Raw genomic sequence first — 27310 nt, 5'->3', positions numbered from 1 at the left:
TTTTTTAATACTTAAATAGGATAAAGCAAAGTTAAAAATAATAATTATATTAAATGCAATGAGTGCATATTGTTCGCACCTCTCATAGGGCTGTCAGCACCGAACCCTACATGAAGGACGCCCCCAAATTTTCCACCTCATCCAGCCTTCGCCTCCAAAGGGGTGCGAAAAGAGCATACTATACTACTGGGTTGTATATCATCGTTTTGATCTATTTTAATTTGTGATTGAAAATTCAATGAACGAGTACGAGTGCGAACGGTCGACGCACCTCGACTCTGTGATTGACACGTTCACGCCCCGCCCACGATATAAATATGCAAGTTTGGCTGTCACTCAAATGGACGATGTCTGAGACGACGATCTCTGAGTGAACGATCTCTGAATGGACGATTTCTGAATCACGACCATTTCTCAGTCGCGACGGTTTCTAAGTCAACGGCCATTTCTGAATGGACGGGTCCCGAAAAGTTGGGTGTGTTTGCGCGGCAATCTCTGATTAGACGGTCTGTGTATCAACGGCCATCTCTAAGTGGACGGCGCCTCACGTTAAACGGCGATTTCAAAATGGACGGTTGCTGTATTTGAGCGGCGTTCTCTAAGTGGACGGTTTCTGAGCGAACGACCATTTCTGAGTGGACGGCGCCTCATGTTGACCCTTTCCGCGTTCCATATAATTTATGGTGCCGATTGTCGGCCATAGTAGTATGCCTCTTGGTAGTATACGAAGGATTCTGATTGGTTCTAATTGAGGGTACATCATCGTGTGCTTGTATATATACTATAATTCCAAAATGCCCAGACTACGGAAAACAGATCCACGAGGTCCTGTAAGGGAACAAGTAGGTATATATAGTAACCTTATATGATAGAATACACGTTGCTAAGGAACCACAACATAATCAGCGTATCCAATATTGTCTTTCGCATGTAATATCCACCTGTATTATTCAACAGAAACAAGTTACCGCCTTTCAAAGGAATGAAACAACTGTAACTTTTTTTTTCTTTTTGAACATAACGATCTGGAGCAATTGCGTTTTCAGTAATAGGCTACCTGCGAATCGCTTATATACAACAGGAAACAGATCCACTACTAGGTCATGTAAGATTACAAGTAGGTATATAGTTACCTTATATGTTAGAATACACGTTGCTAAGGGATCACAACCCAATCAGCGTATCCAATATTGTCTTCCGCATGTAATATCCACTTGTATTATTCAACAGAAACAAGTTACCGCCTTTTAAAAGGAATGAAACAACTGTAACTTTTTTTTTTCTTTTTGAACATAACGATCTGGAGCAATTGCGTTATGTTAAAGTTACCGCCTTTCAAAAGAATGAAACAACTGTAATTTTTCTTTTTCTTTTTTATCATAATAACCTGGAGCAATTGCGTTTTCAGTAATATCTGCGAACCGCCTATAAAATCATTGACTTAACATAGCAAAACAGGCATATCACTCAAGAAGATCATACAAAACGGTTAATACCGAACACCTAAATTTGTAACCGTTTTAACTTTAAGTGTACAACATAGATTATTATATAGCAAGTAATTTATTAATGTAAACAAAATTGATATATCAGTACAAGGTATGATTCTTTCACTACATGCCGTATTCTTTCGGACAGATTTTCAATGCCTCACTCTACCGATACCGTAAATACAATAACTATGAAATTTGTAAAATAAAAATGATGATCATAAAAAGAACGACAATCTAGCACGGATTATACTCTTTTAATATGTTCCTCTTCAATGATCATATCAGTATTACGCTCTTCCTTTACAGCATCGATAGTTGTATCTTTGAGCTTTGTGCCACCTTTGGAAGGCCAACAGCAGGAAAAGACATTCAAAACGACTGGACTTAGTAGTTTAGGGTCGATGGTAGCAGGATCCGTCGCACCGGTCAGGTAGCTAACCATTAAACCGACTAACACGGTTACTAACCAATCGATTGTGTTGTAGTGGAGAAAACTGACCGAAAATATCTTGGTTGCCGGGAAGGGCTCTGTCTGTGGAATCACGGTGTTAGTTACGTCATTATGTGCAGATGTCACATTAGACGTACTGGTCCAAGAATACGCAAGCAGGGGATTGGCCGTGGTAGTGACGTCACATTCTGACACTGAAAGGGGTGGGGCTGCATGTGATGGAGGGAAATATCCAGAGCCTACTTTCAAAGTGATACCAACTGCCACCCCCAGTAAGAGACCGACGAACGCCCCCTTGGAGTTAGCTCTTGGACAAAACAGACCCAGAGTAAACACCCCTAAGATAGGTGCACTAAATATCCCTCCAAAACTCAGGACTGCCTGGATGATGTCACCTAACTTAGAAGCGATAAAGGCAACACCAATTGCCGATAAACCGTAAAAGGCCGACAACAATTTCACGACCAATGTGTATCTTGCTTCTGGTATGTCTTTCCAGATGGTCTTGACAATATCTTGCCCAGTTATCGCGGCCAAAGCGTTAACGAGTGAAGATACCGACGACAGCGAAGCACTGAATGCACCGGCAATAAGCAAGCCCGGTAAACCGGGAACCGTGTGGAATAAATCGACTATTAGAAGAGGAATCAATTGATCCGAGCGAGACACTCTCTCTGTTGTTAATGGATCACAACCGTAATAGTAGGCGTGCATTGTCAAACCGGTAAGCACCGCGATAACTACGATAACGCCGATACCAACAATGCCTATCCATGCCGCTACTTTAGCATGTAATTCACTTTTGCAGGAGTTGTACCGTTGTACAAAGCTTTGCTTGACACCGACGCTCGATACTATCGACACCGTGCCTCCTAACATCACCGTCCAGAATGAATATCTTAACGTGGGGTCGATGTTGAAGTCTAGCAAGTCTGTCCTATTCCCGGCTTCAGCTCGTCGCCATACCTCAGATGCGCCGCCGATATCCATACACACCGCGATAGAGATAATGAGCAAACCGGAAAACATTACCAGCGCCTGCAAGATTTAAAGAACAACCATAATTATATTTAAATGAGTTTCATGTGCGAAACATTAATGCCAATTTGAGAATTATAGAATCTGGTAGGACGGCGGGAGGGGTTGACAGGGGGTTGGAAATAGCTAGGGGTGACCTGAGGGAGACACGGGAGAAGGAACTTTTGATGTTCTTATAAACATCAAGTTTGTAGTGGTGATTCAATAATTGAAACAGACCACTTTTCAAATATTTTGTGCCCTCACACTCGGAATCATGACACATATACCTGTCCGAACGGCATATACTATAACTGTACCCGGCGAATGTATGGCGTGCATGTGGTAAGAATTACCAGTCGTGTCCCCTGAGAAACAACCATATATATATATATATATATATATATATATATATATATATATATATATATATATATCTGTCTGAGACTTCCCAGGTTGTCAATCTTTCTTGCCATGAACTCACCTCACGACAGGCGCATGTGTTGGAACTAGGGCTTTCATATTGCCCTACAGCTCAGGTGGACCCCGTGGAACTGACCAATGATTTTAACCAATTCACCCGGAAAGTTCGCCTCCGAGAATGGGCAGACAGTAAAGAACCGTCTAACCGCCCACTTATCGTACAACGCAACATAGCCAAGAAGACCTGGACACCACCTGACAACCGTAACGCATTTATAGACAGCTTTGTTAATACAGCCAACTCGCATCTTAGTTCATTTCTCTCGTCCATTTGCACCAAAACACCAGCACCCAGCAACTTTGACAGATCCGACCACAAAGCCCTAAACGAACTCCGTCGCAACTCAGATATAATTATCAAACCAGCAGACAAAGGAGGAGCCATTATGGTTATGGACACCACCAACTATGTCGCAGAGGCGCAAAAGCAACTTTCTGACGTCCGTTTCTACGAACTACTGGACAACGAACCCACCTCTCAATACCACAGACACCTAATTTCTTTGGTAAATTCGTTTAACGTTAAGGTAAGAGAAGAGGTTGTAAAGCTCATACCCTCCGCCCCCACACCCGCACCCTTCTACACACTCCCCAAAATACATAAACTTAAAGGCCTTGTCAGCAATCAACATGAGAATGCTGATAAACTGTCAGACCACGAGGTGTTCGAAATCGCTCGTAAACAACATATATTCGCCCCTGGTAGGCCTATTGTGTCTGGTATTGGTACCCTTACAGAATACATTTCCGCCTATGTTGACCATTTTTTACAACCTCTTCTCCCCAACATACCCAGCTATATTCAAGATAGCACCCACTTTCTTAACAGACTTAAGGAAGTCCCGCCCCTCATTGAAGGCGCCATTCTGGTAACCATGGATGTTTCTGCCCTGTACACCAACATCCCCCATAGCGAAGGTGTCCTGGCTTGTAATAAGATGATGGCGACTAATGATGTCACCCAACATGATGAGATCTCGCAGCTCATTAAGTTTATACTTGAGCATAATAATTTTACCTTCAATGGTCGTCATTATCGTCATTATCTGCAAACCAAAGGCACAGCCATGGGCACCCGAATGGCCCCCTCATATGCTAATATTTTTATGTACTACCTGGAACAAGAATTACTTTCTTCATCCTCTTACAAACCATGTCTCTATGTACGATATATTGATGATATTTTTATGTTATGGGATAAGGGCGAACAAGAACTTGACAACTTTTTCACGTTGGCCAATGATTTTCACGATTCCATAAAGTTTACCACCGAACGGTCCACTAAGCAAATCCCCTTCCTCGATGTACTCGTCATGATCGATGATCACAAAATAGAGACATCGGTGTATGCCAAACCCACTGATAGGCACTCTTATCCCCACTTTAATAGTTTTCATCCCCGCCACACCAAAAATTCCATTGTCTATAGCCAGTTACTCAGATACCGGCGTATCTGCTCACATGACCAAACTTTTCTTAATAAGGCCATTGAACTGTTTGATTTTTTCCTTCAAAGGGGATACCCATACCGTATACTTAACTTCCACCTCAAACGGGTTCTGTCTCTACAACGATCTAGTCTCCTTACCTATCGTACAAAATCTGTTTCTGATAGACTACCCCTCGTTGTCACCTACCACCCGGCTCCCTTCGCCCCCTTTTCAATGAAATCAAACAATCTTGGGGCACTCTAGGTTCGGACCCCACAATAGCTGAGCTCTTCAAAGCCCCCCCCCCCCCCCCAGTCATAGCATATAGACAACCCCGTAACATCCGCTCAGTGCTGGTTCGCACTAATCTCGCCCCACCCAGTAATGAACCTGACAGTGGTAACATCCCCTGTAACAAACCAAGATGCTTGGTGTGCACACACCTCGACCCCTCCCCCGCTTTCCTCCACCGGCCTCAGGCACTACCATGAGACCTGGTAGATTTGGTTGCGACTCAGCCAATGTCATCTACCTGCTGTATTGTTGCAAGTGCCCCCAGGTTCACCTATATTGGCGAAACCAGCACAAAGTTCAGACTCCGCTTCAATAATCACAAACTAAGTATCCGCAATAATAACCCAGGTTTCCCTGTTGCCGAACATTTTAATCTCCCCAATCACAACTTATCTGACCTCAAATTTGTCATTCTATACGGCTTCTTCAAAACCGCTCATGAAAGAAGCAACCGGGAACTAAAAACCATCTTACGCCTCAACACACACAACAATGGGCTCAACAGGGATCTCTCTTTTATGAGCATACATGCTAAGCTAAATACCAATAAGGTCTAGTTTCTTCCATTTCATTAGTACTACTGAAGAAGAGCCGTGTAAACGCTCGAAATATTTTGTTACCTATTTAACGTTCTAAGTAATAAAGTTGGAAATGAAAGTATCATTTTTTTCTTGTGGATATTCTTAACTTTCCAACACACGCCATCAGACATGTCTATATATATATATATATATATATATATATATATATATATATATATATTTATACATATTTATACTGAAAATGGAAACACACCATTATATATATATATATATATATATATATATATATTTATACTGAAAATGGAAACACACCACCGCTACCTCATAAAAGTTATGTCGCACTAAGCATTGGGTTTACTCTAATGGTGTCGTGCCTTATTCAATTGTACGTGGAAGTCTGGGAGGAGGGAGGAGGGAGGAAGGAGGGTGGATGCAGTACTGGTGGGTATATTCCGAATGACAATACTCTGTGGGTATCAGGCTGCCAGGTCGCATAGCAGGAAAGGTTTTACGAACTCTGTAACATAAAAAGTTATAAAAGCAACACGATAAACTACAATAAAAGTGAAGGCGCTTACCTGCAAAACATCAGTCCAAATGACAGCTTTGATTCCACCGATCGCTGTATAGAAGGTACATACTAACCCAATGGCTAGAATGGATCCGGTTAGAGTTATTCCCGTGACTGTACTCAGCGCGAGAGCTGGAGTGTACATCACGATCCCCATGTAGATGAATGTATAGGAACAATCGGCGAGAATCACACCGTACCGGACAAATTTATTAAACCGCATGTCAATATATTCATACACACTAGTGATTTCAAGATTATAAAATACCGGTAGGAAGCAGGTAGTGACCAAACCGGCACCGACAATCTTGTTAACGCTCATTAACCAATACATAGGACCGTGTCGATATACCTCTGCCGGTGTACCGATGTAAGTAACAGCCGACATAACGCTGACGATGATAGACATCGACACAGGAAACGCTCCCATCTTCCTGTTGCCAAGGAAATACTCTTTGGAATCTTTTTGTTTCCCGCCGCGGAGAGCGTGGAAAACACCAATAGCAGCAGAGACTAGTAATAGTCCGACTAGTATTACGTAATCCCAAACACCTAGAGTGTATTCAGGTGTCGCCATCTTGTCACAGGATGCTATATATATCTACCTCTTCTCTAACGAATGAAAGTTAGTCGAAATATTTGAAATAAATCAGAACAAATAACGTTAATTCTGCAATTCTTTCCGTTTCTATATTAGAGTTACTGTATATGCACGGAGTATATAAGTTGCATTTTCACAAAATGATATAGGTCCATTCTCCGTAAGTCTTTAATATGTAGTAAATATCATAATATGTTTTGCAGACGCTTTCCATAGGAACGTATATGATTGCATGCAGGTAGATCAATTCAAGACAAAAACGACAGGGTTAAGTGGGTCTCTTCGGATAGTCCACAAGGCAACAATAGAATTTACGATTTGAGGGTCTCTCTTATCAGCTTCATCCATCAGAACTAGACAGTTTCTCATCTATTGCCTGATTTGTGTAATGTCAATATAAAATAAGAATTATAGGGACTTTATATGCTAATACTGATAACGTATTGTAAACCTCTTGCTATTCTGAAGATGTTAGGTATAAGTACTATATGCATGGCTATCAATAGTGAGTAGTGTATTACTCGTTAATAGGGACGCGTAACTTTGGACTTTTATTTGTCCATAAAAAAAACAAACAAATAGAAAACAGGTCAGGGCATGGAAGAAAAATATAATCGTTCACAAAACCTGTGAATAACTTACAAATTGACATAATTATGTATTTTTTAATTATGTAATTTTGTGGTACAGCTTACATTAGGAAAGTATATACTTTCCTAATAAAACGGACTATATAGTCCATGGAGCTATAATGTTATGAAATAGTGATACCATCTCTTTGATGTTACCGAAACACTCCATCGAGACACCTTACAGGCCTCTTATGTATTTATCTAGGTCATGGATTCAGTTTTCCCACGAGAAGTTTTAACTATCTTATTGAATCTTGGTACAGGGCCTTTTCCCAAAATAGATTCCATTATGTCTGTGGAACATTCGAGAAGGTTCTCTCACGTGGTATGGAAGTTTCCATAGAAAGGGGATGGACTTCCAAACTCCCAACCAATCAGGGCAGATCAGTGCCAGCGCACTTATTTTTATATCATTAAGTTAATACAGGATGGTCAGGTTATTGGCTGCCTACTGATTATGCGCAGAGGGATTTTATAGAAGTAAGGTATAAAAGGGCATGGGGCCGAAAGTTTTATCACTCCGTCAGCGCTCCGTGATCAGTTCGTCGCTTCGTCATTGCTTCGTCACCATTTCATCACTCTTTCTAATTGTTTAATTGACGGAGTCAAGTCAAGTCAAGTCAAATCATTGTAATTTAGTTTTATTTGTAAAGAGAATCGACAGAGAAGAAATTATACCGAATCATTAAATCAAATCCTATCTCGTCAAATTGTTTTTGTGTGAACTCATTGTTTTCTTCCGTTCGAGACATCTCCTGAAGAAGCATAAATACGGCATCAAGATATCCCAGTACCTTTCTATCGCGAGTCCCGATATAGTTTTACTATCGGAGGAGCCGGGCTCGTCACAATATTACAATAAGTCAACGGTTACACGAATAGAGGTCGTGGTGAACAAGTCCAAGACAGAACCCTTATCTATACGTATACGTTTGCAATGAAGTCAAGTCGCTAAATTCGCAGACTAACTATGCCTCTAGAATTATGCCGAACATACTTGTTGAATCGTTGAAGATGTATAATTTCCATAGGTATACATAACTATACAAACTTATACATTTCTCTCCCAGTACTAAGCTAACTCAATTCGTACACATCGGGTGTCTTTATCAGCCAGTTAGAAATATTATCATATATGCATAGTACCATATACGGCTCGAATAATGTACTTTCATGTCGAGCTGTCCGAAGCTGTCGTATAACACGAAACTACATATGTGTGCCATGATAATGTGTATATCGGTGCCAAGTAAATCAGGTTAGCTGGCCCGGTTTAATGAAGTTTCTTTCAGTTCTCCTTCCAATAGGTTTACATATATACAGACTTTAGAGAACATTGGTTGTGCAACTTTAAATTTATGTTATTGAGATGCGTATCATGCATGTGTTTGGTTTCATAACAACTGCGGCGACACCATCATGAGAGACAGAAATAAAATGTCAAGTTTTTCAAAATAGAATTATACACAGTGGGATTATATACAGTCTACGTGATATATGAACCCTATAGCACACCAATGGCAAACTGAGAGAGTTCAAGTTACGGACCGTACACGCACACATTACAAAACATGTACAGAACTGTAGAGCACAAGGACCATGCATGTGGGAATGCAAATAATTCTTAGGCCTATACAGTAGTCGTAAACAAATTCATTTTCTGCTCGATTTGCAGGTGAAGTATGGTCTGTTTAATGTATTATGACTTAGCTGTTAGGAAAGTTCCGTCAACACAAGTTGAAATCCAATTTGTTTTATTTTGGCAAAGTAGGCCTATAACAGAAGTATAAGGCCTAAATTCGAATATGATGTATGATATACATATAAGCTGCAGCTAATTTGTTCATGCAGAGAGCCTATAGCTTACGCTGAAAATATTTACTCCTCCTCTTGAAATAAGTGTTTATTTTAAGCACGATCGATATACACTCTAGAAAAAATGGACAAATGTTTTAGCCGCAAACACTTTAAGTAAACTATAACAACAGTTTAACCTTGGCAAAAAGTAATAAAATGGTCCAAATTGTTTGCATTTTACTTGTTTTGGGTCAAAATCCTGTTAGTTGGATATAGGTACCAATGGAATAACCTGCACTGGACCAGGGAGTTATGGAACAACTCCCTGACTGGACACTTGTGCAGCTTTTGCTTTACTATTGTCCGATTGTCGTTGATTATCTATGAAGATGTATTATTAAACAAAGTCATTGTGACATTTTAACAAGAATGCGTTGTCACAAAGTAGATAGGAATTCCTGGCATAAAAGAAAGTACGATTTTAAAGAAAACGGTCTTATTATCCTAAGGTCACACATTACATGAACGGTGAACTTTGATGAGTAAACTAAAACAAACGGTGTAATAATTTCATAATATATCATCCCTATACCTCTTCTGTCTTTTTCAATATGAACGGATTTTAGAACTAGTAACATGTTGAACTTGTGATATCCTAGTTGCGACCGTTTCAGTGAAGTTTTTTGTTTCAAAACAAGAACGACATTTTATTTTATTGAAATGTAATAGCGCCATCGATTTTTCCCACACGCCGCTCTCTTTATAAAAATAAACGGATTTTAGAACTAGTAACATGCTGATATCCTGTGACCGTTTTAGTGAAGTTTTTTATTTCTTGGGGCAGTAAAAAATGACAACTAAAGATGCTGGTTCCTCAAAAGGTATTGCTGTCTTAAGGACTTGTCAATTAAGAGAAGAGGAGCGTTACTTAACGTTAGGCATTCGGTCGAAGAATTGAGTATTTGTTAGACACTGTTGTTCGTAAACGTTTGAGTTGAGTTAGGTTTTACGTACCGCTATAACGTTAGGCTAAGTAAAAGCTGCCCTTGATGAGGTTAGGCGGCGAGTAACGAATATGCGCCATTGTGACTACTGTTTAAGAGAGTAATCACAGAAGATCCACGTTGGTTGAGAACCATTCCACATGTGATAGACCTAGTTAATAGCCAGTTCTACAGGAAGTGATTGGTTTTTGCAGAGTATAAATGTTACTTAGCCTAGTCCAAGTGTAACTTTAGGAGCTAAGCAGAGCATTATCCCATCGTGTTCTACAATGCAACATAGCCTAGACCTACAGTATATACAGTAATATTGTTGCAGTGGTGATGTGCTACCCCAGAAAATGTTACTTTTCATTTCACTAACTATTTAATATAGATCTAGAGAGCAATTTCTGCCAGATTTCAGAATACTCTACAAATCTTGAATCTCACAGATTATGAGTATGACAGGAAGTCCCTAGCCATAAGCTACTCGTACTACCCTTGGCTATAGTACTAGCATGGACACTTCGAAGTTCGGACACCTAAGCCTTAAAACACCCCAAAACTATATATTCTGGTATAAATCACCTGAAAATATACTTGGTATGGTGGGAGAAGTGTGTTATATTACGATACACGGCCAAACTTTCTTTCCTGCAAACTGTTTTCAAGTTGTATTCCAAGAAGATTCTTCGTGATTGTGGAACTGGTATTTCTTTGCTAGAGTATTGCGAAGTTCGGACACCCGCCCCACAGTGTGGCGCTGGTGGTAAAATTGGTGGCGCAGTTGCTCTTTCAGTAATTATAACAGACTTCATAGATCTCCGTCATTTTATTGACAAATATGTAAGTACTTACTTGCACACGGGTCATTTTGGAGAGAAAGTATCTGTAGGTTCATAGTTTTATGTGAAATTGGCTGTTGCTATAGGTTGTCATGGTGAAATCGTGTATTTCTTAGGGGTGTCCGAACTTTGCAGTGTTCCGAACAACGCAATACTGGCTATACTAGTAGTAAACGATGTATTGTTGTTCTCAAATAGCGTGTGAGTTGCGGGGTATTCTTCAATTGCTCCATCTATTCTCCTATATTTTACTATCTTTTTGGAGATGGAAACCTGTTAATTTCCCTGTTTTTTCTTTAATGTGTACATGGAAATCAAAAGAAGTGTGTGTGTGTGATTTCTCTAATGACTTGAGTGTACCCAGTGCATTTGGCAAATTGTATACAAAATGGTCACACTAATTTGTGCTGTAGTTGAGTTGTTGACTACTTCTTTCTAAGCAACCTAACATTCCCGATTGTATTGCTTTAAAACTGCTGCGTCTGGGCTCCATTAGACTTTAATCTTTGAAAAGACAACTGTTGTATGCAAGCATGTATTTTTTCCCGCTAAAGATACATGTATAGAGAGGTTCAGAACACTATGATCTTAGCAAATCTAGAAGCTGGTTAATCTGTGAGTACAATGAGGAGTCAATTTGATTGAAAGGATCCAAGAAGAAGGTGTTGTTTTGTATTAATTTATTTTCTCACAGGTGATGGTGATGTAGATGTTCTCACGGATATAATGGGATCTGTTGATGGCGACGAGTTCGCAGAAGAAGTGAACCCTCCGAATAATTCTTTGTCTCCACCTGCATCAGGTAGAGGAATATAAAACTTTCATCGGTTACTATTTGTACTTGACCATAGATAAGCAAGAACTAGTAAGGTATTACTCTGTCAAATGAGGCTTACTTGCAAGGAAAACATTGTTTTGGCCTTGATCTTGTGTCAGTTTAAAATGTACTTTCATGTATTTTTATGTACAATGTGCTTTCAATCATAAGGTCCCAAGTTCGAGTCACTCCAAGATTACTGTATGTCGTCCAGTTATAGAGTTGTTGACAATTGACAATTCATAATCATGGACATTAAATATGAATGTAAGAGACTGACTTCCGTCAGCTTGCGGCTTTGAAAAGCCAATGATGGCTTCTTTGCAAGTTCCTGCTTGCAGGAGGATCTAAAATACAAACATACATATATACATGTATACATGAACCTACACTGAACAGTAACAGGGACTATTCAAAGGGTAACATCAGTAGCCAATGGAATTTCAGATGAATGCTTGCCAGGTGGAAACATTTCTAGGATTTTGTGAGGGTGGCAAACCATATTAAGACACTGCACTTAGGTTGTCATCTGGTGTTTGTGAATAAACAGTGTTATTAGCCTGTTGGGTCAGAATACGAAAAACGATGTTTGTAGAGTTACCATTCGTAGTCATATAAGAACGCTTACAACATACTGTAACTCCTATTTAAACATTGTTTTGTTTTCTTAAAAACTTTGTCCATTTATTCATGCTGTCAACTTTAAATACCGTACTGAAAGTAGGTGTGTATATGGTTTTACACAGTTTGTTTTGAAGAAAAACATTATTTTGCTTAAAACTGTTTACAGGTAAAAAAACTCGGAAAGCTGCTCAGCAGAGACAGGCCAAGGCCAAAGCGGCAAAGACCGCCAAGGTCACGGCCGATCCGAAAGAAAAGAAAAATGGAGAGGGTACGACGGGGGTATCCGTCGCGGCTGAGGCTGCACCCAAAAATGGACCAGCGGACACACCGGTGACAAAGCAGACCCCCGTAAAGGCAGCGACCAAAGGTAAGAGGGCCACGAAACAGAACCCTGCGGCTTCCACAGGTCCCAAGAAGGGCGCGGCAAAGAATTCCAAGAAGAAAGCCGCGGCCGCTGGAAAAAAAGCAGCAGAACAGACCAGTGACAAGGACACTGCCAAACCGGAGGAAGAGAAGGAGAAAAAGCCATCTGAAGTTGCCAAAGCAGAGACCGCTAAAGAGACAGGGACGAAAGGTAAGGAAGAAAAAGAGATCGTTTTCTAAGCCATTGAATTGAAGCCATTTCTTTATTAACTGTGTGGGTGGGGGGGAGAGGGGAAAAGCTCAACAAACTACTGATGTACTACAAAAAGCCTGGGTAGATAATTGTATCCAAAAAAGTCAAGATTGTCTTTCAAGACGATTGTTCTAGAATCCAATGTGAGGCCTTCTAACGTTTATACAGTTTATACAGTTTAATTTTATGAAGTAAGTTGTTGCAACAATTGCCAGTGTATGGGGTATTTTGAGGCATGTTTTACATAGTATTGCTCACAGATTAGTGCCTTTGACATAACTGGAACGAGTAGTGTGGTCATTCAACTTTTACAACTCAGATTCAAGAGGTAAAGAATGTCATTAGTTGTTATTATTTTATTATTTTTACCTTGAATCATGTTTTGTCTCCACCATAAACACCAACTACCACAATGCTTACCTGACAACAGTCATTGTAGTGTAAATGGGTAATATAGGTATATAGCTTGCCTTGAAAATCATTACCTGTAAAGTAACTAGTATAAATTGGGATGTGCAGGCTAGGTGTGGAGAACCTTGTCTCAAGGTATGATCACATATAAAGTATAGTAGCAATGGAAGAAAGGGCTACTTCCTCCAGAAATAGAACTGAATTTACTGCAATATGGTATAGCATTATTAATATGAGCTTCTAGTAGTTACACATGCAAAATCTCTAGTCTGCATTTTGGGATTTAGGTTTTATGTATTCCTCTCTTTCCTTAAAGCTAAAGTAAAGGAAGAGACCAAAGCCAAGACCAGCGAACCTCTGGTTGGAACTCATCCGACTACCAACGCCGTCTCAGAGGACAGCGACGAGGACTTGCCGGAAAACTTTGAAGGCTACGACACGAGGAGCGAGGCCAGCAGCAGCAGCTTTGACAGCCAGTCATCCATATCGTCAAACGATGAGAAGGCCGGCAAGAGTGGAGTTCAGTCTGAAGAGAAACCAAAGAAAACAGACTCTAAAAAGACTGGTGAATTGATTTCCTTTTAGTCACTTTTACACGTCGTATTTCCTCTGGACTTCTCATATACCCCCCTCCCCTCCCTCCGTCTGTGGAGAACTTCTGGTCATATTTGGTTTTATTAACCTGCAGGAAAAGAAGTGAAAATATGGAAATGTAGGGAAGGGATTGTCTGTATGTCTCCTAAAAGTCTTGACCTTTCATTGTTAATTATTAACATTCAGTAGGATAATTTGTGCAATCATTTCATCACTTGCGAAAGAAGAGGCAAACTCTATCGTATGAGGGAAGAAACTACGGGTTTAGCTGATTCACGGTTGAATTTCCTAAATGACTTTCCCATTTACAGATCATCAGGGTGACCAATCGACGGAATCACCGGACGGAGACGCAGCTGATTCAGATGGCAATAGAAAGCGAAATCATTCCCCGATTGTATTTGACAAGGACGAAGAGAAGGAGGAACCGCCACCGCTCCCAGGACCGGGTATGTACCCCAGCTTCAATGCACTTCTTCTTCTCATTGGAGTCAGTAAGGTTAGATGTGGGTGCTGCAGTGATGGAGTTAGATAGTCAATGGTGTAATGCGCTATTGAAATGGGTGTATTGCCAGACATGAATAATGGTGCAGTACATGATCTTCTTTATGGTGCAGCGCATATATATAATGGTGCAGTACATGATCTTTATGGTGCACCGCATATATTGAATGGTGCGGTACATGTTATGAATAGTGCACCACATGAAGTGAATGGTGTAGCATAGAAATTGAATGGTAATGCACATGAATTGAATGGTGTAACCGGAATTGAATGGTACGGCACATGAATTGAATGGTGTGGCACATGGATTCAATGGTGGGGCACATGGATTCAATGGTGCAGTACATGGATTCAATGGTGGGGCACATGAATTGAATGGTGTAGCATATGAATGGTGCAGCTGCCTCCGTGCATGGTATGGAGATGCTCAGGCAGTTGATGTATAATAACTGATTTAGAGAGGAATGGAGAACTGAAGTGACATGATCAACCCCAAAGTGGATCACTTACAAATGGCCTGAAAGTAAAAACCCATTCATGAATAAAATACTAAGGACACTTGCATTAGCACTGGATGTTATCCAAAGCAAATCAATAGTCATCTGCTATTAATCGTAATATCTTCATTTTATACAGGAGAACCAGCACCTGAAACGTCAGAGAAAATGAAAGGTGAGAAAACTTCACCCTAGAGATTAATTTTGTCATCCTTTGAGTCACAGCTAAGTACGTCACCTACTTTCCTTTCCCTGGTAACAGTATGTCCATGATTGTCAATAGTGCTTGTTTTAGATTGGTTACACAGATGCACAATTCACAACAAATGGCTCAGTGTTTTACTCTCCAAAAGAGCTTATACCCAATAAAATGTCAGATCAATATCTAGCAGATCTAATGACCGTCCTGCCATTGTTTTAAAAAGTAAAGTAAAAACCTCTAACATCAGGTTTTGCTAATAAAGGCTTAATTTCTGAAAAAAGAGAAAAATTTGTGCTATTTAAAAAAATGGCGAATTATAATTGCATGCTTGTCTGTGGTGTGTTGTCATTTCACTTCCCACCTCTTTGACCCATACTCCAATCAGTAATGGATACAAAACTGACCCACCCCTGCTGGGTCAACGTCTAATTATACCCTTCAAATCTTCCATTCTGAACGCATCTTATGCACAAGTTCTACCTTATTTCTCATTCACTGGAATCTTGTTAATGTGGGTGAAGTTTTCTCAAGTCTTTGAATTCAAGAAAAGCATCGACTATAAAGCCAAGCATCATGTCAGATTTTAAATGTTTCTGGATGTAAAACTGTTCATTAGGTGTAGTCCTCCATGCCGTATAGGTTTTGTACAGGTACCAGTTGTGCGAGAGCAAGACAACCACTTACAAGGGTAAAGTGTGTTGTAGTGTCATTTGACAGGTGGTTTAAGATAGTGGCAATGGTATTGTGTCAATTTTAAGTCGGTGGAGTGCTAAATTTCGTATCAGGTTTTGTGTAAGCTACTGTAAATTGGTCAGACATAGATACATTCCATGGAGACGGGGTAATATCATCTTTTGAAAATTTTCAAAACCGTCAAACTTTTGGTGTCTGTATCCCCTGCCCATCTTTGGAAGGCCATTTACATGTAGCATTAAATTTCCAGAGACCCAATTTGAGGCTTTTAAGATTGCAATGCTTGTGTTGATATTCTTTGATCACTTGTTTCTGTAGTTATTAAACAGTAGCATGAGAAAGCATCATGATGTTTTGACGTTTAACTGTTAAACTTATCTAGCTTTACCCTGTGCACCATTGTACTTCCCATCAATAGTTTAATGGCATCTCTCTTACTCTCTCCCTGTCTCTCTCTCTGATTAATTTTTATTTCACAGAGCAAAAGTCAAAGATGAAATACCTTTTTCGAGATGCTAGGTACTTCTTGATCAAGAGCAACAACTTTGAAAATATATCCCTTGCTAAGGTTAAGGTAGGTGACACTTTTAAACTGTGGTTACAGATTTGAATATATTAGCTCAGACTGGAATGATGTCAGTAAAGATGTCGGTAATAATGTCAAAGATGCCTGCTCTGATGGAATTGGTGTTGGAATGATCGGGGTGGTGTTTGTCCTGATTGAATTGGTATTAGAATGATCTGGGAGGTGCCCATACTGATAGAATTTGTATCAGGAGTGACATGAAAGGCATCCTGGAATTGGTGCTTAGATTGATCTGATGGGACTGGTGTTTGAAATAATCTGGGTGGTGTTTTCCTGATGGAATTGGTGTTTGGATTGATCTGAGTGGTGTCTGTCCTGATGGAATTGGTGTTGGATTGATCTGGTGGTGTTTTCCTGATGGAATTGGTGTTTGGAATCATCTGGGTGGTGTCTGTACTGATGGAATTGGTGTTTGGAATGATCTGGTTGTGTTTTTCCTGATGGAATTGGTGTTTGGATTGATCTGAGTGGTGTCTGTCCTGATGGAATTGGTGTTGGAATCATCTGGGTTGTGTCTGTCCTGATGGAATTGGTTTTTGGAATGATCTGGGTGGTGTTTGTCCCGATGGAATTGGTGTTTGGATTGATCTGAGTGGTGTCTGTCTAGATGGAATTGGTGTTGGAATCATCTGGGTGGTGTTTTTCCTGATGGAATTGGTGTTTGGAATGATCTGGGTGGTGTCTGTCCTGATGGAATTTGTGTTTGGCGTGTACCTTCCGTTATGTGTATAGGGTTTGCAATGACATGTTAACATGGACATCAATGTAGCGATTGGTGCATGTATAAACCCTCTCTTTTCTTCTTTCAGGGCGTCTGGTCTACATTGCCTTACAACGAGCAGCGTCTAAACCAAGCCTACAGAGAGTGTAGACACGTCCTGCTGGTATTTTCTGTCAGGGAAAGTGGAAAATTTCAGGGTAAGAGTGGGTAAGGGGGGTGTCTGGCCAAAATAGCTGAACAGAAGAAAGTTCTTGTTTTGCAACATTTGTGGAGTATCTCTTTGTAGTAAATGAACACCAGCCAATACTTCAGTGGATGAAACTCACCACCTCTTACATTTGAGCAAAGGAAATATTTTTGCAAATAATTTAAATGATATATAATAATTTTAATATTTTATTCATGAATATTATCATTAGGAGCAAAATAGCAACATAGCTTTGCTGTATAAAAGTATGGTGCTAATTGCTACCTAAATTTGTTTCCATGATGGGAATCCTGACAGAGTTTGAACCCTATTTTCTTACGTACTTTTACAGTCAGAAGTCTTGAGCATTTATGATGAAATAGAATTTGTCCTTGAATATAATTCATTGTTGTCGTCGTCACTAGCGATAATCAGACTATTTTTTTTTTTTTCTGCGAAGGTTTCGCCCGGCTCAGATCCGAATCCAGGCGAGATGGACCTCAGGTCAACTGGGTGCTGCCAACTGGTATGAACAGATCGATGTTGGGGTCTGTCTTTAAAGTTGATTGGATCACCAGGTATGTTCAAAATCCTCCCTAGCCAGTATTGTACAACTTCTTTAATAGTATTGCAGATGTAAAAATTCTACAAATTCTCAAGAAAAGATAAAATCATCTTATCTCCACCCAGTTGCTTAGGCTTGGTTAATGTACTGGATAATGGACAATTGGTCATGAAAACCCTTAGCTATACAGTTCCTACACAAGGTTGTTGAGCTAACCCGAGCCAATTTAGAGGGTTGAATTCTCAAGTTTAAACTTGCTACATGGCAGTTAGGCATTTGTTATAATTTGTCAAAATCAAGAGGGTTAGTTGTAATGTTTTTTTTGGGTACTGCCACAATGCTTAATGTCGGTTCTCTCTCCCACCTCCCCCACCCCCTTCCCCCACCCCCCCTCCCCACAGTATGCCGGTCTTTGGTTGAGTAGTAATGACACTTGCATTTCAGAATTGCCAAGTTGTTAAGCTTGAAACATTGAATAATTTAAAGCATATCTACTTTGCTGTTTCTCCCGTCACTTTTGTTTCCCTCGAGTCCATTGTTAAATAACATTTCCTTGTTTTCAACTTTTTCAGACATGAACTATCTTTCCTTAACTGTGCTCATTTATACAATGCATGGAATGACAACAAACCGGTCAAAATAGGACGAGACGGACAGGTAAATAATTATCTCGTCATTTTTGGTCTTTTAGTCTCCTCTTATTGATAATGTTAGCAAGAAAATGTAGCATACAATGAGGAAAAATAAGACGGTATAATTTGGGGCGAATATGCTAGGAGTTAATTCGCTATGCTAGATATCAATCGATCTCATTCCGTTATTAGTAGAGAGACCAGAGGAGCAGTCTTTACCACTTTAATACTCCTCTTAGCATTCTCTTCATGTTTACATTTTGAAAATGGACCAGAAGAAAAGGTGGAAGTCATTTTTATTTTAAGTCCTGTCAGCTGAGATTGGCGACATTTTCACTCATCTTCTTCTCTCTCTTCCTGTTCCGACGCCGCAGGAAGTAGACCCGAACACCGGCGAGGCCCTCTGTCGACTGTTTCCGCAAGACGAACACATCAACGTGATCGAGATCCTTAGGGACGCCCGTCGCCGTCGCCGGGAGGAAGCGTTCCGAAGGAGGGAACCTCTAAGGTTAGCAGCGCAGAGTCAAGAGAACTACTTCTCATGTGCTAAGCTTCGGAAACGCTGATACATAGTCACGAAATTTTGTTTGTGATAGCGAAGTCAAAATGTGGTTTCCTCTCGAGCTGCAGTGTGTGCACTCACAATGGAAAGGCTGCATTGCGGTGTCCCTTTGTGATCACAGATGGTAGGAGAGGATGTTTGATATAGGGGAGGGGGAGGGAATTGGGGGGGGAATGGAATAGTAGAGGCTCCACGTCCAAGGGGAAAGGCGTCATGTGGGATTCAGTTAATAGTTGAAGATGAATTGTGCAAGATTAGCTTTCCATGACAACCTAAAAGTTAGAATCCAAAATGGTGCTGATTTTGATATATTTCAGTTATACAAGCCTGAATGTGATCTCTGTTTGTCCTAGCAGTATAATTGGGAGGGGGTTGCCGAGATGGTGGGTGAGGGGGGAGGGAGTTGGGGTGTTTCTCCAAAACCCTGGTTACTGAAGAAAAGGAAGCACAGTACACCTTAATGTAGAGTATAACAGCATTTTTATTTTCCCCTTCAGTGGTGAGGCAGATGTAGGCTCAAACTCAAACGTTATCAGCGTGTCGTCCAATATATATTACGTCTACCCCCACAGGACTAAATCCCAGCCGGTACCGGCTGGTGCTGCCTGACAAAATTGACATGTGTGGGGCAAAGGTCGTTTGAGGTCACGGACCAATATCGTAATTAACGAACTATCCGATACATGGCTCTGCCAAAGTAAAGTCACGTCAACCTCTGTCGGTCAAAAGAGTGTTGTCGAACCGGGGTCAAGCTTTTCCCCCCCGAAATGGTGGAATGTGGGACAATTATTATAAAAAAAAAATCATCATCTATTTTTGGTTGAGAAGGTAAGCTCCGACATGGACATTGTTGGAAATGATATTAAGAAAAGTTGGAGATGAAAAAAGAGTTGATTTCGGATGAGTACGTGAAGCAAGAAGAGGTTAACAGAGATGTGAAAGCGTTGATGGATTTTTGAGTTATCTCAATGGTTGGTCCTCCAAGTGGTACCTTGTCTTCAAGGTGATACCCACAGCATCCAACAAGGAGAGACTTTCTTTCTTTTATGGACCATTCCACTCAGATGCTTAATGTTAAAATCGGATCTAAAAAGTGTTTTATTGTTCCCAAATCTGGACGGTTTTCTGTTATGCGAGATCCTTCCAATATGTTTGCTGCCTATGGACGGTGTGTGTGTCATGACAACAAAGACTGTCTTTTTTATATTCTTTGGATTTTCAAATGAATCCGATGGACACCTCTTTCAAGTCTTAGTAAAACCGTCATAAAAGAGAAAGAAAGAAAAATAAGAGAAACTCTTTCCATTGGTCAGTGTAGACTATTTTCAGCAGAATATTTTCAGCAGGATTTGTGATTTTGTCTGAAGGGTATTCTTTCTCCAGTTGGACATTTTGTTATCTGTGAAGGTTTGACTTGAAAAAGGGACTGATATATGATAGGACTCACTTAGACACTGAGAACAGTTAACAAGAAAAGAAAAGATGGTTCTGGTGCTGAAATAGTGGTATGTTGTTAAGATAACATGGTGACGTTGATGAGGTAAAGTTGTCAGAAATGTGCAAGTTATATCATATTGAGTGTTGGGACAGGGGAGGATGATGGTGCCGTCAGATGGTATCGTGGAGCATCATTGGGACTGGGAGGGGGTGCTTCTACTGTTGCACGGGGGAACAGAAAATGGAGATGAAGGTGCTGCTAGGTCGTAATAAAAATGCCTCAGATCACGGATATTAGGTAATCCTCAGATTACAGAGTCCTTACCTAATCTGCAGATTACAGTCATGTTAGTCATGTTAGTTTGCTACAACTTTGTGGCGGGAGGGGGGGGGGGACCTCATGACTCGCATGTTGTAAAAGCATGTGTGTTGGCATTATAGATTTTAGTTGTTGCCCTGTGAGAATTGTCAATTGACAACTTCATTAGATGTCTCTCAATACCTCTGGTCATGAAATTTTATTAGTATCCACATGTAAAAGGATGAGGGAAACATCCTAAAGGTAGTTCAGTTTCGTCAACAACAGTACTGAGTAATGACTGCATAGTGTGTTTGTGCCTGTAGTGGGCCCAACTTTGCAAAAGATGTGGGAAAGAGAGGGCGGCTGGTAATTCAAAAGCTGAAAACTCTAACCCAAGTTAGTACTTTCCATTTTAAGAAGAATGTGTTGGTTTTACATCTGGATTCAAAATATGAAAAAACCTACAGGCCTGACTAATGGTACGGTCTGCAGATCAGTGAGGCATAAAATTGTCCCTTTCTCTGGGAGACGAAACGTTTTGCCAATACTCTTGAAACCCTGTCAAAGGCCTATGGCATTGTTGAAGGAGACTGCCTCAAGTTTATCTATTTGTGCTTTGCAGACAAAAATGCTTGTATACCAAAACCAACATCTGTCCATGGTGAAAACAACACCATTAGTGAGTTGCATGTCTTCTGGCATTTGCTTTAAAGTATTCATGTTGTTTTAAACATTGATAAACCAATGCATGAAGTATCGATTTTATCCAGCATCAGCAAGTTTTGCCACCTTCAAAGTCTTCGTCTCTGACCATTCCTCTCATGGTTGACCTTGTACTGTGCTATAACACATCAATCACTAAAGATGTTAAATGTTTTTTTTAATTTTATAATTTATGCATGGACCTCACAATCCAATAACCTGAGTAAAATATGATTGATTTGATTTTGTAATGAAATATCCACAGCAACCAGCAGAGACAACGACGCCCACCAGCTCCCCCACCCCAGAGAGGACCGCCCCTGTTTCTCGACAGAGGCAAGCGTAGGATGGATCCTAGATCTGGGGGTTTGTACTTTTCTCCTCAATTTTAATGCAACGTATTGCAGAGGAACAGTGTCCTGTTAACCTCTAAAACTTGTACAGTAATGAAACGTTTTCCTACCATACAGTACCCCACAGCCATACTTCAACTGTTTTCAACACTTGTTCCTGTTTTAAAACACTGTTTAAACACTTGTTCTTGTTTGAAACACTGTTTTAAACATGTTTTCTTTGCTGGTATACATAATGAAGTGATGGTGTTTCATTATTTTACATTGAAGAGCCAACTTTCATTATGTCGTAGTTATTGCTAATTAAATATGATTTGATGTTTGCATATGAATTGATGATGGTGGTTTATTTTTTTATTTTGGTTGATGCCAAAGACTTCATGTGGGTAAACCAAAATCCTTGGAGGTTCTTGAAGTACAAACCATTATTTTTAAGTATAAAGCAATAAGCTGTTTATCATGCATTTAATGTTTTGGAAAACATACTTTGCCGGCCACTCGGACAACTTGATTCCAGGGTGCTCCAAGGACGGCAGAGTTTCTTCAAAGTCAACCCTTTATTTTGATGTGACCAGAAATGGTACCTCAGAGTAGGTTATATAGATATATATAGCATGTTGAAGAAAACATGATTTCTTTGTTTCAAGTTTGGAATGACAGTTCAGTTGAATTAAGCCTCAGTATGTATGATTCTACTTTTCAGGTCTCAGAGGAGGAGATAGACCATCCAAGCGAATGAGGTGAGATCCATATTCCGATATATCTCTTTAGAATCTTTAAAAAACATGTTAGGAATGTTGCATTGCATATGTTGTCTTTTCAAACTTGAAACACACTGTCATTTAGTATTAGGCACCCTGTATGCTAGTGGGACGTCAAAATGGCCGATACCTCTTGAGCCCTAGTCTGTATGTTTGATCACCGGGGTATTTACTATTGAACTGTATATTTGTACCCTCCATTAGCATAATTTCACTGCTGCAGCTGTTTTTTCCGAAATTGGTCGGCAATCATGATCGGCACATTATAACTGTAGCTACTCACATTGATTACACATTGTGAATATTCAACAAGTTATGTCAAATTTATTAGCATAACCAAAAATGGGAGGAGGGGGTCGGTGCCTCCTGGCAATGAGAAAAAATTTGTGTGAATTTGAATTGAGCTCTTCTTTTTTTCTCACTAGAATGTGATTGATCTACTCTAACCTTTCACTACTATCCTTGATATGCAATTGGTTGTTGTGACATTAAATGGGAAAATCTTGGCTGATTATGACAAACTTGTTATTCACCTTACCCTACTCAGAAATGCAAATTTGGATCCTGCCTTGTTGAAAGCAGTGATATCATACCCTATTATTTCTAGTCATGTGTATCTACAGTAAGTGAGTAAGTTTGGTAAGGAGTAGTATACATGTTTTGTAAACTACTTGTCTAAGTCTGTCTTAATGGTTCATTTCTACAGACCCCCACCACCTTTAATGCACGGCCAAGACAACCCACGAGATGTGCTAGTGAGCGGGGTAAGTCTTTACTCCGTGTGTTAATGTGTTTTATTGTCTTCTAACCAATAAGGAAGTATCATCGTCATCCTCCTTATATGATTGGTCAGTACACGACCAGTAAATACCATCACTAAGGTGATGGGTTTGAAATGAAACATTTTTCCTGTTGCCCGCTTCCCCCATTCATCATGATGCATGCCCTATTTTATAGCAGTTTTTCTTTACACTTTAGAAAAGTCCTGTCATATAAGCTATGCTTTTAAGGTCGCGCAAGGTACAACCTGTCCATTTTAATGAAATTTTTGCATTGGTTCTTGGAAGTCCACATCGTCCATTGCAAATAGTCTAAACAAAATAAAACCTTCATAGTTCAAAAGAAAAACTTTTCATTTTTCTTGAACATTTTCTTGAATAATCAGGGTAAACTAATACAACTTTTAGTTATACTGGTATGACCTACGTGCTGTTTTACAATTCTCAAACACAAAAAGATCCTATGATGGTTGCAAATGGTTGATCAGTTCAGAAGAAAAACAAGGGGCTTAATATGCATATCTGGTTTAAAGATGATGTGTCTCAAGACAGTTCAGGAGATGTATCTATTATTGGGGATATCTGTTGTGGAAAGTCCCTGTACTTCACAGTATGCAGCCACAGTACACATCATGTTCCCTCCTCCCTACATACCTATCAAGGCCTTTTAATACTGAGAAAGGATCTTAAAAACATTTATATCCAACTTTGAGGAGTGACAATGTTTCCAGTTAAAACTGGCAGGTGATCAGGTGATCATCACTGCAGAGAGTGTGCAGGGTGGTGTAATCTCACTGTAATATTAGCAATGCAATGTCCTCAAAGATCATGTGGTAGCCATCTTAAAGGTGGGAAGGTCCTACTAACCCATGCGGTGAAGTAATGAGGCAAATATCGACCACCTTTGCGTTTCAAACAATTTAGTTATGGGCCTAGTAATATGCACCTCAAGAAGATTGTGTGTGGTGGTTTTCTTTCACCCTTGATTTCTAGCCTTTCCCTATTTAATTTGGTCACTTTTTAGGGGTTGAATGAGCTGGGGGAGGGAGGAGGGGGTTAGGGGAGGGTGGTAGGGTTAGAGGCAATGGACCATATATAGTAGATATACTTAGTTTATCACTTTTTAAGACTTACCTTTGATTGACTTTTCACTCTTCCTCATCATCGCTGGTGGTTTATTTGTTTTTTTTTTCTTGTTTTTTTCCCCCCTCACTTGCTTCTTATACCAAATCTTTTCAATTATCTAGCTTCACTGTTATGTGTGGTCTCAAATCTGTAGAAGTGGTTCCCATGTGCAACACATCATTCAAATGGCTTATTGTAATTCTATACATAGAGCAAGGGCTTGATATAAAGTAATGACAAATAATGCTATTAATTGCTGTTATGCAACCTTCCTGTCCCACCTCACCCCCCCCCCCCTACCAAAATCAAAAATGGGACATTAGAATAATGAAAGATGAAATCCTGTTCCAAGGGCAAAATGTGCCATGAAGCCTTGAAAATATCGTCGCCATTTTGAGTCTAACCGACTGCGATGTAATTATTGAGACATTTTTGGTTTTGTCTTCTAAACTTTATATCAAGCCCTTTGCCCAATGCCCATTTTGTTGTCCCTTTCAGATTGTATACTTTAAGGTGTGAAGAAGAACCTTCCATTGTCATACAGAATAAGCTTTTCATGTTTTCTGTCGCTCTCATATGTCGTCTATTGGCGATCACATTTTCACTTTCGCAATTTTTCTTTTTCTGCACCACTCTTCTACTCCCTCCACCACCATTCACTCATTTCAGCCCCTCTCAGGCTGGAGGCCCTGGCCAGCAGAGTACCTGCAAAAGAGGCTGGCCCAGTTTCCCACCCCTCCAATCCAGCCAGTAAGTCTAGCGTTTTTCCGAAAGTCGATTTAGTCGAATCCTAAAAACAGTGTTTTGTTTTCTCTAAATTTGTCTCTTGCAGTCTTATGGTGATTACATCAGGGAATATCAGGCTCACCAACACACCCAGCTACCCCTTCCGCCCCCGCCAATGTACTCATCTCGTTCGGTGAGTCTCTTCTTTAGATCGAAACCCGAGCTCTGTAACTCACTCCAGAGCCTTATTTTTCCTTCACTTCATTCTGTGAAAGAAAGTGGTTTGTCTTGACAAAAAAAGACAAAAAAGTTGCAAACTGTGACCTCGTACGAGGGTCATCTCTCGATGAGGTGTGAAGCCATTTCGTGGGGTGCACGACTCGCTCGTGGAAATTCCACCAAACTCACCTGCTTTACCGACATAATTCTCATCAAGTGCTGTCTCTTATGAGGTACCCAGCTTCAGGTCTGTTCCCTAAAACAGGGGACTGAGATGCTGCATTAAGAAATGCATCATTTTTTGATGGGAGAGTGAAAAAAGTCTCACGGTTTTAAATAAGGCAGGTTTATGATGCTCGGTCTTCATTTCTCTCCAGTTACCTAGCTACCGTTCCTCATAATAAGATTGCAATTGTACAAAGTTAGCCCGTACTCCCAGAGTTTTTCCCAACCTGGTTAAAGGTTTTGTGAGGGAGTAACTTGATGTTCTTTCACATTGGTTTCTTGCCCAGACACAGTTTTTCATGTTAGCATTTATCACATATCATTTAAGTTGGATAAAATATAAGCTTTAAAAATATGTTTAATATGGAGCAAGTAAAACTCCCCATCAAAATTGCTCTCCTTCAGTTGCCAAGATTTTATTCGTTTGAAATGGATAAGTAGATTGGGTACCTTCTTCACGACACATCAGATGGTCTATATCGTTTGTCGTTTTTTCACTAATTCAGGTGAAGACCTCTGTGGTACTGTAGGTGAAATAATTGTTTAAAGGAAGTCAGTAGGTCACACCTTAGCGACGCCAAATAACATGAATTAAGTTTTCCAAAGCTGCGTGTATGCATTACAACTTTATAGAAAAACAAAAACATGAAGCACTCTTCCAAATAAAACATGAAATGAAACTGCAGTATTTTATCTCAATGGAGAAAGAAATGCAACTGGGACTTGCACAAACTTTTATATTCCTGAAATCTTGGACTCTGGTGTCCATTTTAAAGAGTTCCTTGATGCCGAATCGTATGGGAGGAATTAGTCAATGAGCTCTTGTCATATATGTAAAGAAAAAGCTTTGATATGAAAGGAAATTACTGTGGAAATCATCATGTTGTCTGCTACCATACTTTTGTATTGTTTTTATTGCTTTAAACCAGTTTAATGTGAGATGTTGTTTTTGGGGAATGTTTAATGGTATAAACAAATAACACTGAAAACTTGAACCAGCTTAATTAAAGGCAAATGGGCTGCTTTGCTATATCCTTACAGGCATTGTAGACCTCTCTAAGTAGCGTGGGCAAGTAAGGGATACCCTCATAAGAAGTAGGAAAGAAATGAACATTTAAATACATTAGCTGGCACAGACACACATAGCACATATGTAACACACATACGTAACACATGTAACACAAACACGTATACATACATAAGGAACACACATGTAACACATACACATGTAACACACAGAACATGTAACACACGGAACACATACGTAACACACATGCATCACATACATATTTACATACACATGTATGTTACATATATACACATGTCACACAC

The 27310-nt window shown here is 40.0% G+C and overlaps 2 protein-coding genes across 6 annotated transcripts in view; one reads left to right on the top strand and one right to left on the bottom strand.

Moving 5' to 3' along the window:
* Positions 1–1358: 1358 nt before the first annotated feature.
* Positions 1359–7071, bottom strand: LOC139983275 (sodium-coupled monocarboxylate transporter 1-like). The gene is made up of 2 exons (XM_071996734.1): positions 6289–7071; positions 1359–2982 (listed from the first exon to the last, which is right to left on the bottom strand). Exons 1-2 carry the CDS (start codon positions 6856–6858, stop codon positions 1738–1740), a joined length of 1815 nt encoding a protein of 604 aa, XP_071852835.1. The 5' UTR covers positions 6859–7071; the 3' UTR covers positions 1359–1737.
* A 3032-nt stretch (positions 7072–10103) lies between these two features.
* LOC139983315 (uncharacterized) overlaps positions 10104–27310 on the top strand; it is a 21881-nt gene continuing 4674 nt past the window's right edge. The window contains exons 1-15 of one of the 5 annotated variants that reach the window (XM_071996785.1): positions 10104–10192; positions 11834–11941; positions 12747–13154; positions 13924–14172; positions 14513–14650; positions 15342–15377; positions 16577–16671; positions 17493–17601; positions 18052–18169; positions 18729–18813; positions 19163–19296; positions 22056–22156; positions 22847–22883; positions 23611–23668; positions 25641–25727. In XM_071996785.1, coding sequence (XP_071852886.1) covers positions 10162–10192; positions 11834–11941; positions 12747–13154; positions 13924–14172; positions 14513–14650; positions 15342–15377; positions 16577–16671; positions 17493–17601; positions 18052–18169; positions 18729–18813; positions 19163–19296; positions 22056–22156; positions 22847–22883; positions 23611–23668; positions 25641–25727 — 1794 coding nt within the window. In that variant the 5' untranslated portion in view covers positions 10104–10161. Of the gene's footprint in view, positions 10193–11833; positions 11942–12746; positions 13155–13923; positions 14173–14512; positions 14651–15341; positions 15378–16576; positions 16672–17492; positions 17602–18051; positions 18170–18728; positions 18814–19162; positions 19297–19847; positions 20856–22055; positions 22157–22846; positions 22884–23610; positions 23669–25477; positions 25559–25640; positions 25728–27310 lie in introns of those variants that run through there. The other 4 variants (XM_071996791.1, XM_071996802.1, XM_071996813.1 and 1 more) reach the window with 4 other exon arrangements.

The sequence above is a fragment of the Apostichopus japonicus genome, chromosome 2 (assembly GCF_037975245.1).
Source record: "Apostichopus japonicus isolate 1M-3 chromosome 2, ASM3797524v1, whole genome shotgun sequence".
NCBI classification, from domain to species: Eukaryota; Metazoa; Echinodermata; class Holothuroidea; order Aspidochirotida; family Stichopodidae; genus Apostichopus; species Apostichopus japonicus.
Note: the sequence above shows the minus strand (reverse complement) of the source record. Positions and strands in the feature narration are given on the sequence as shown.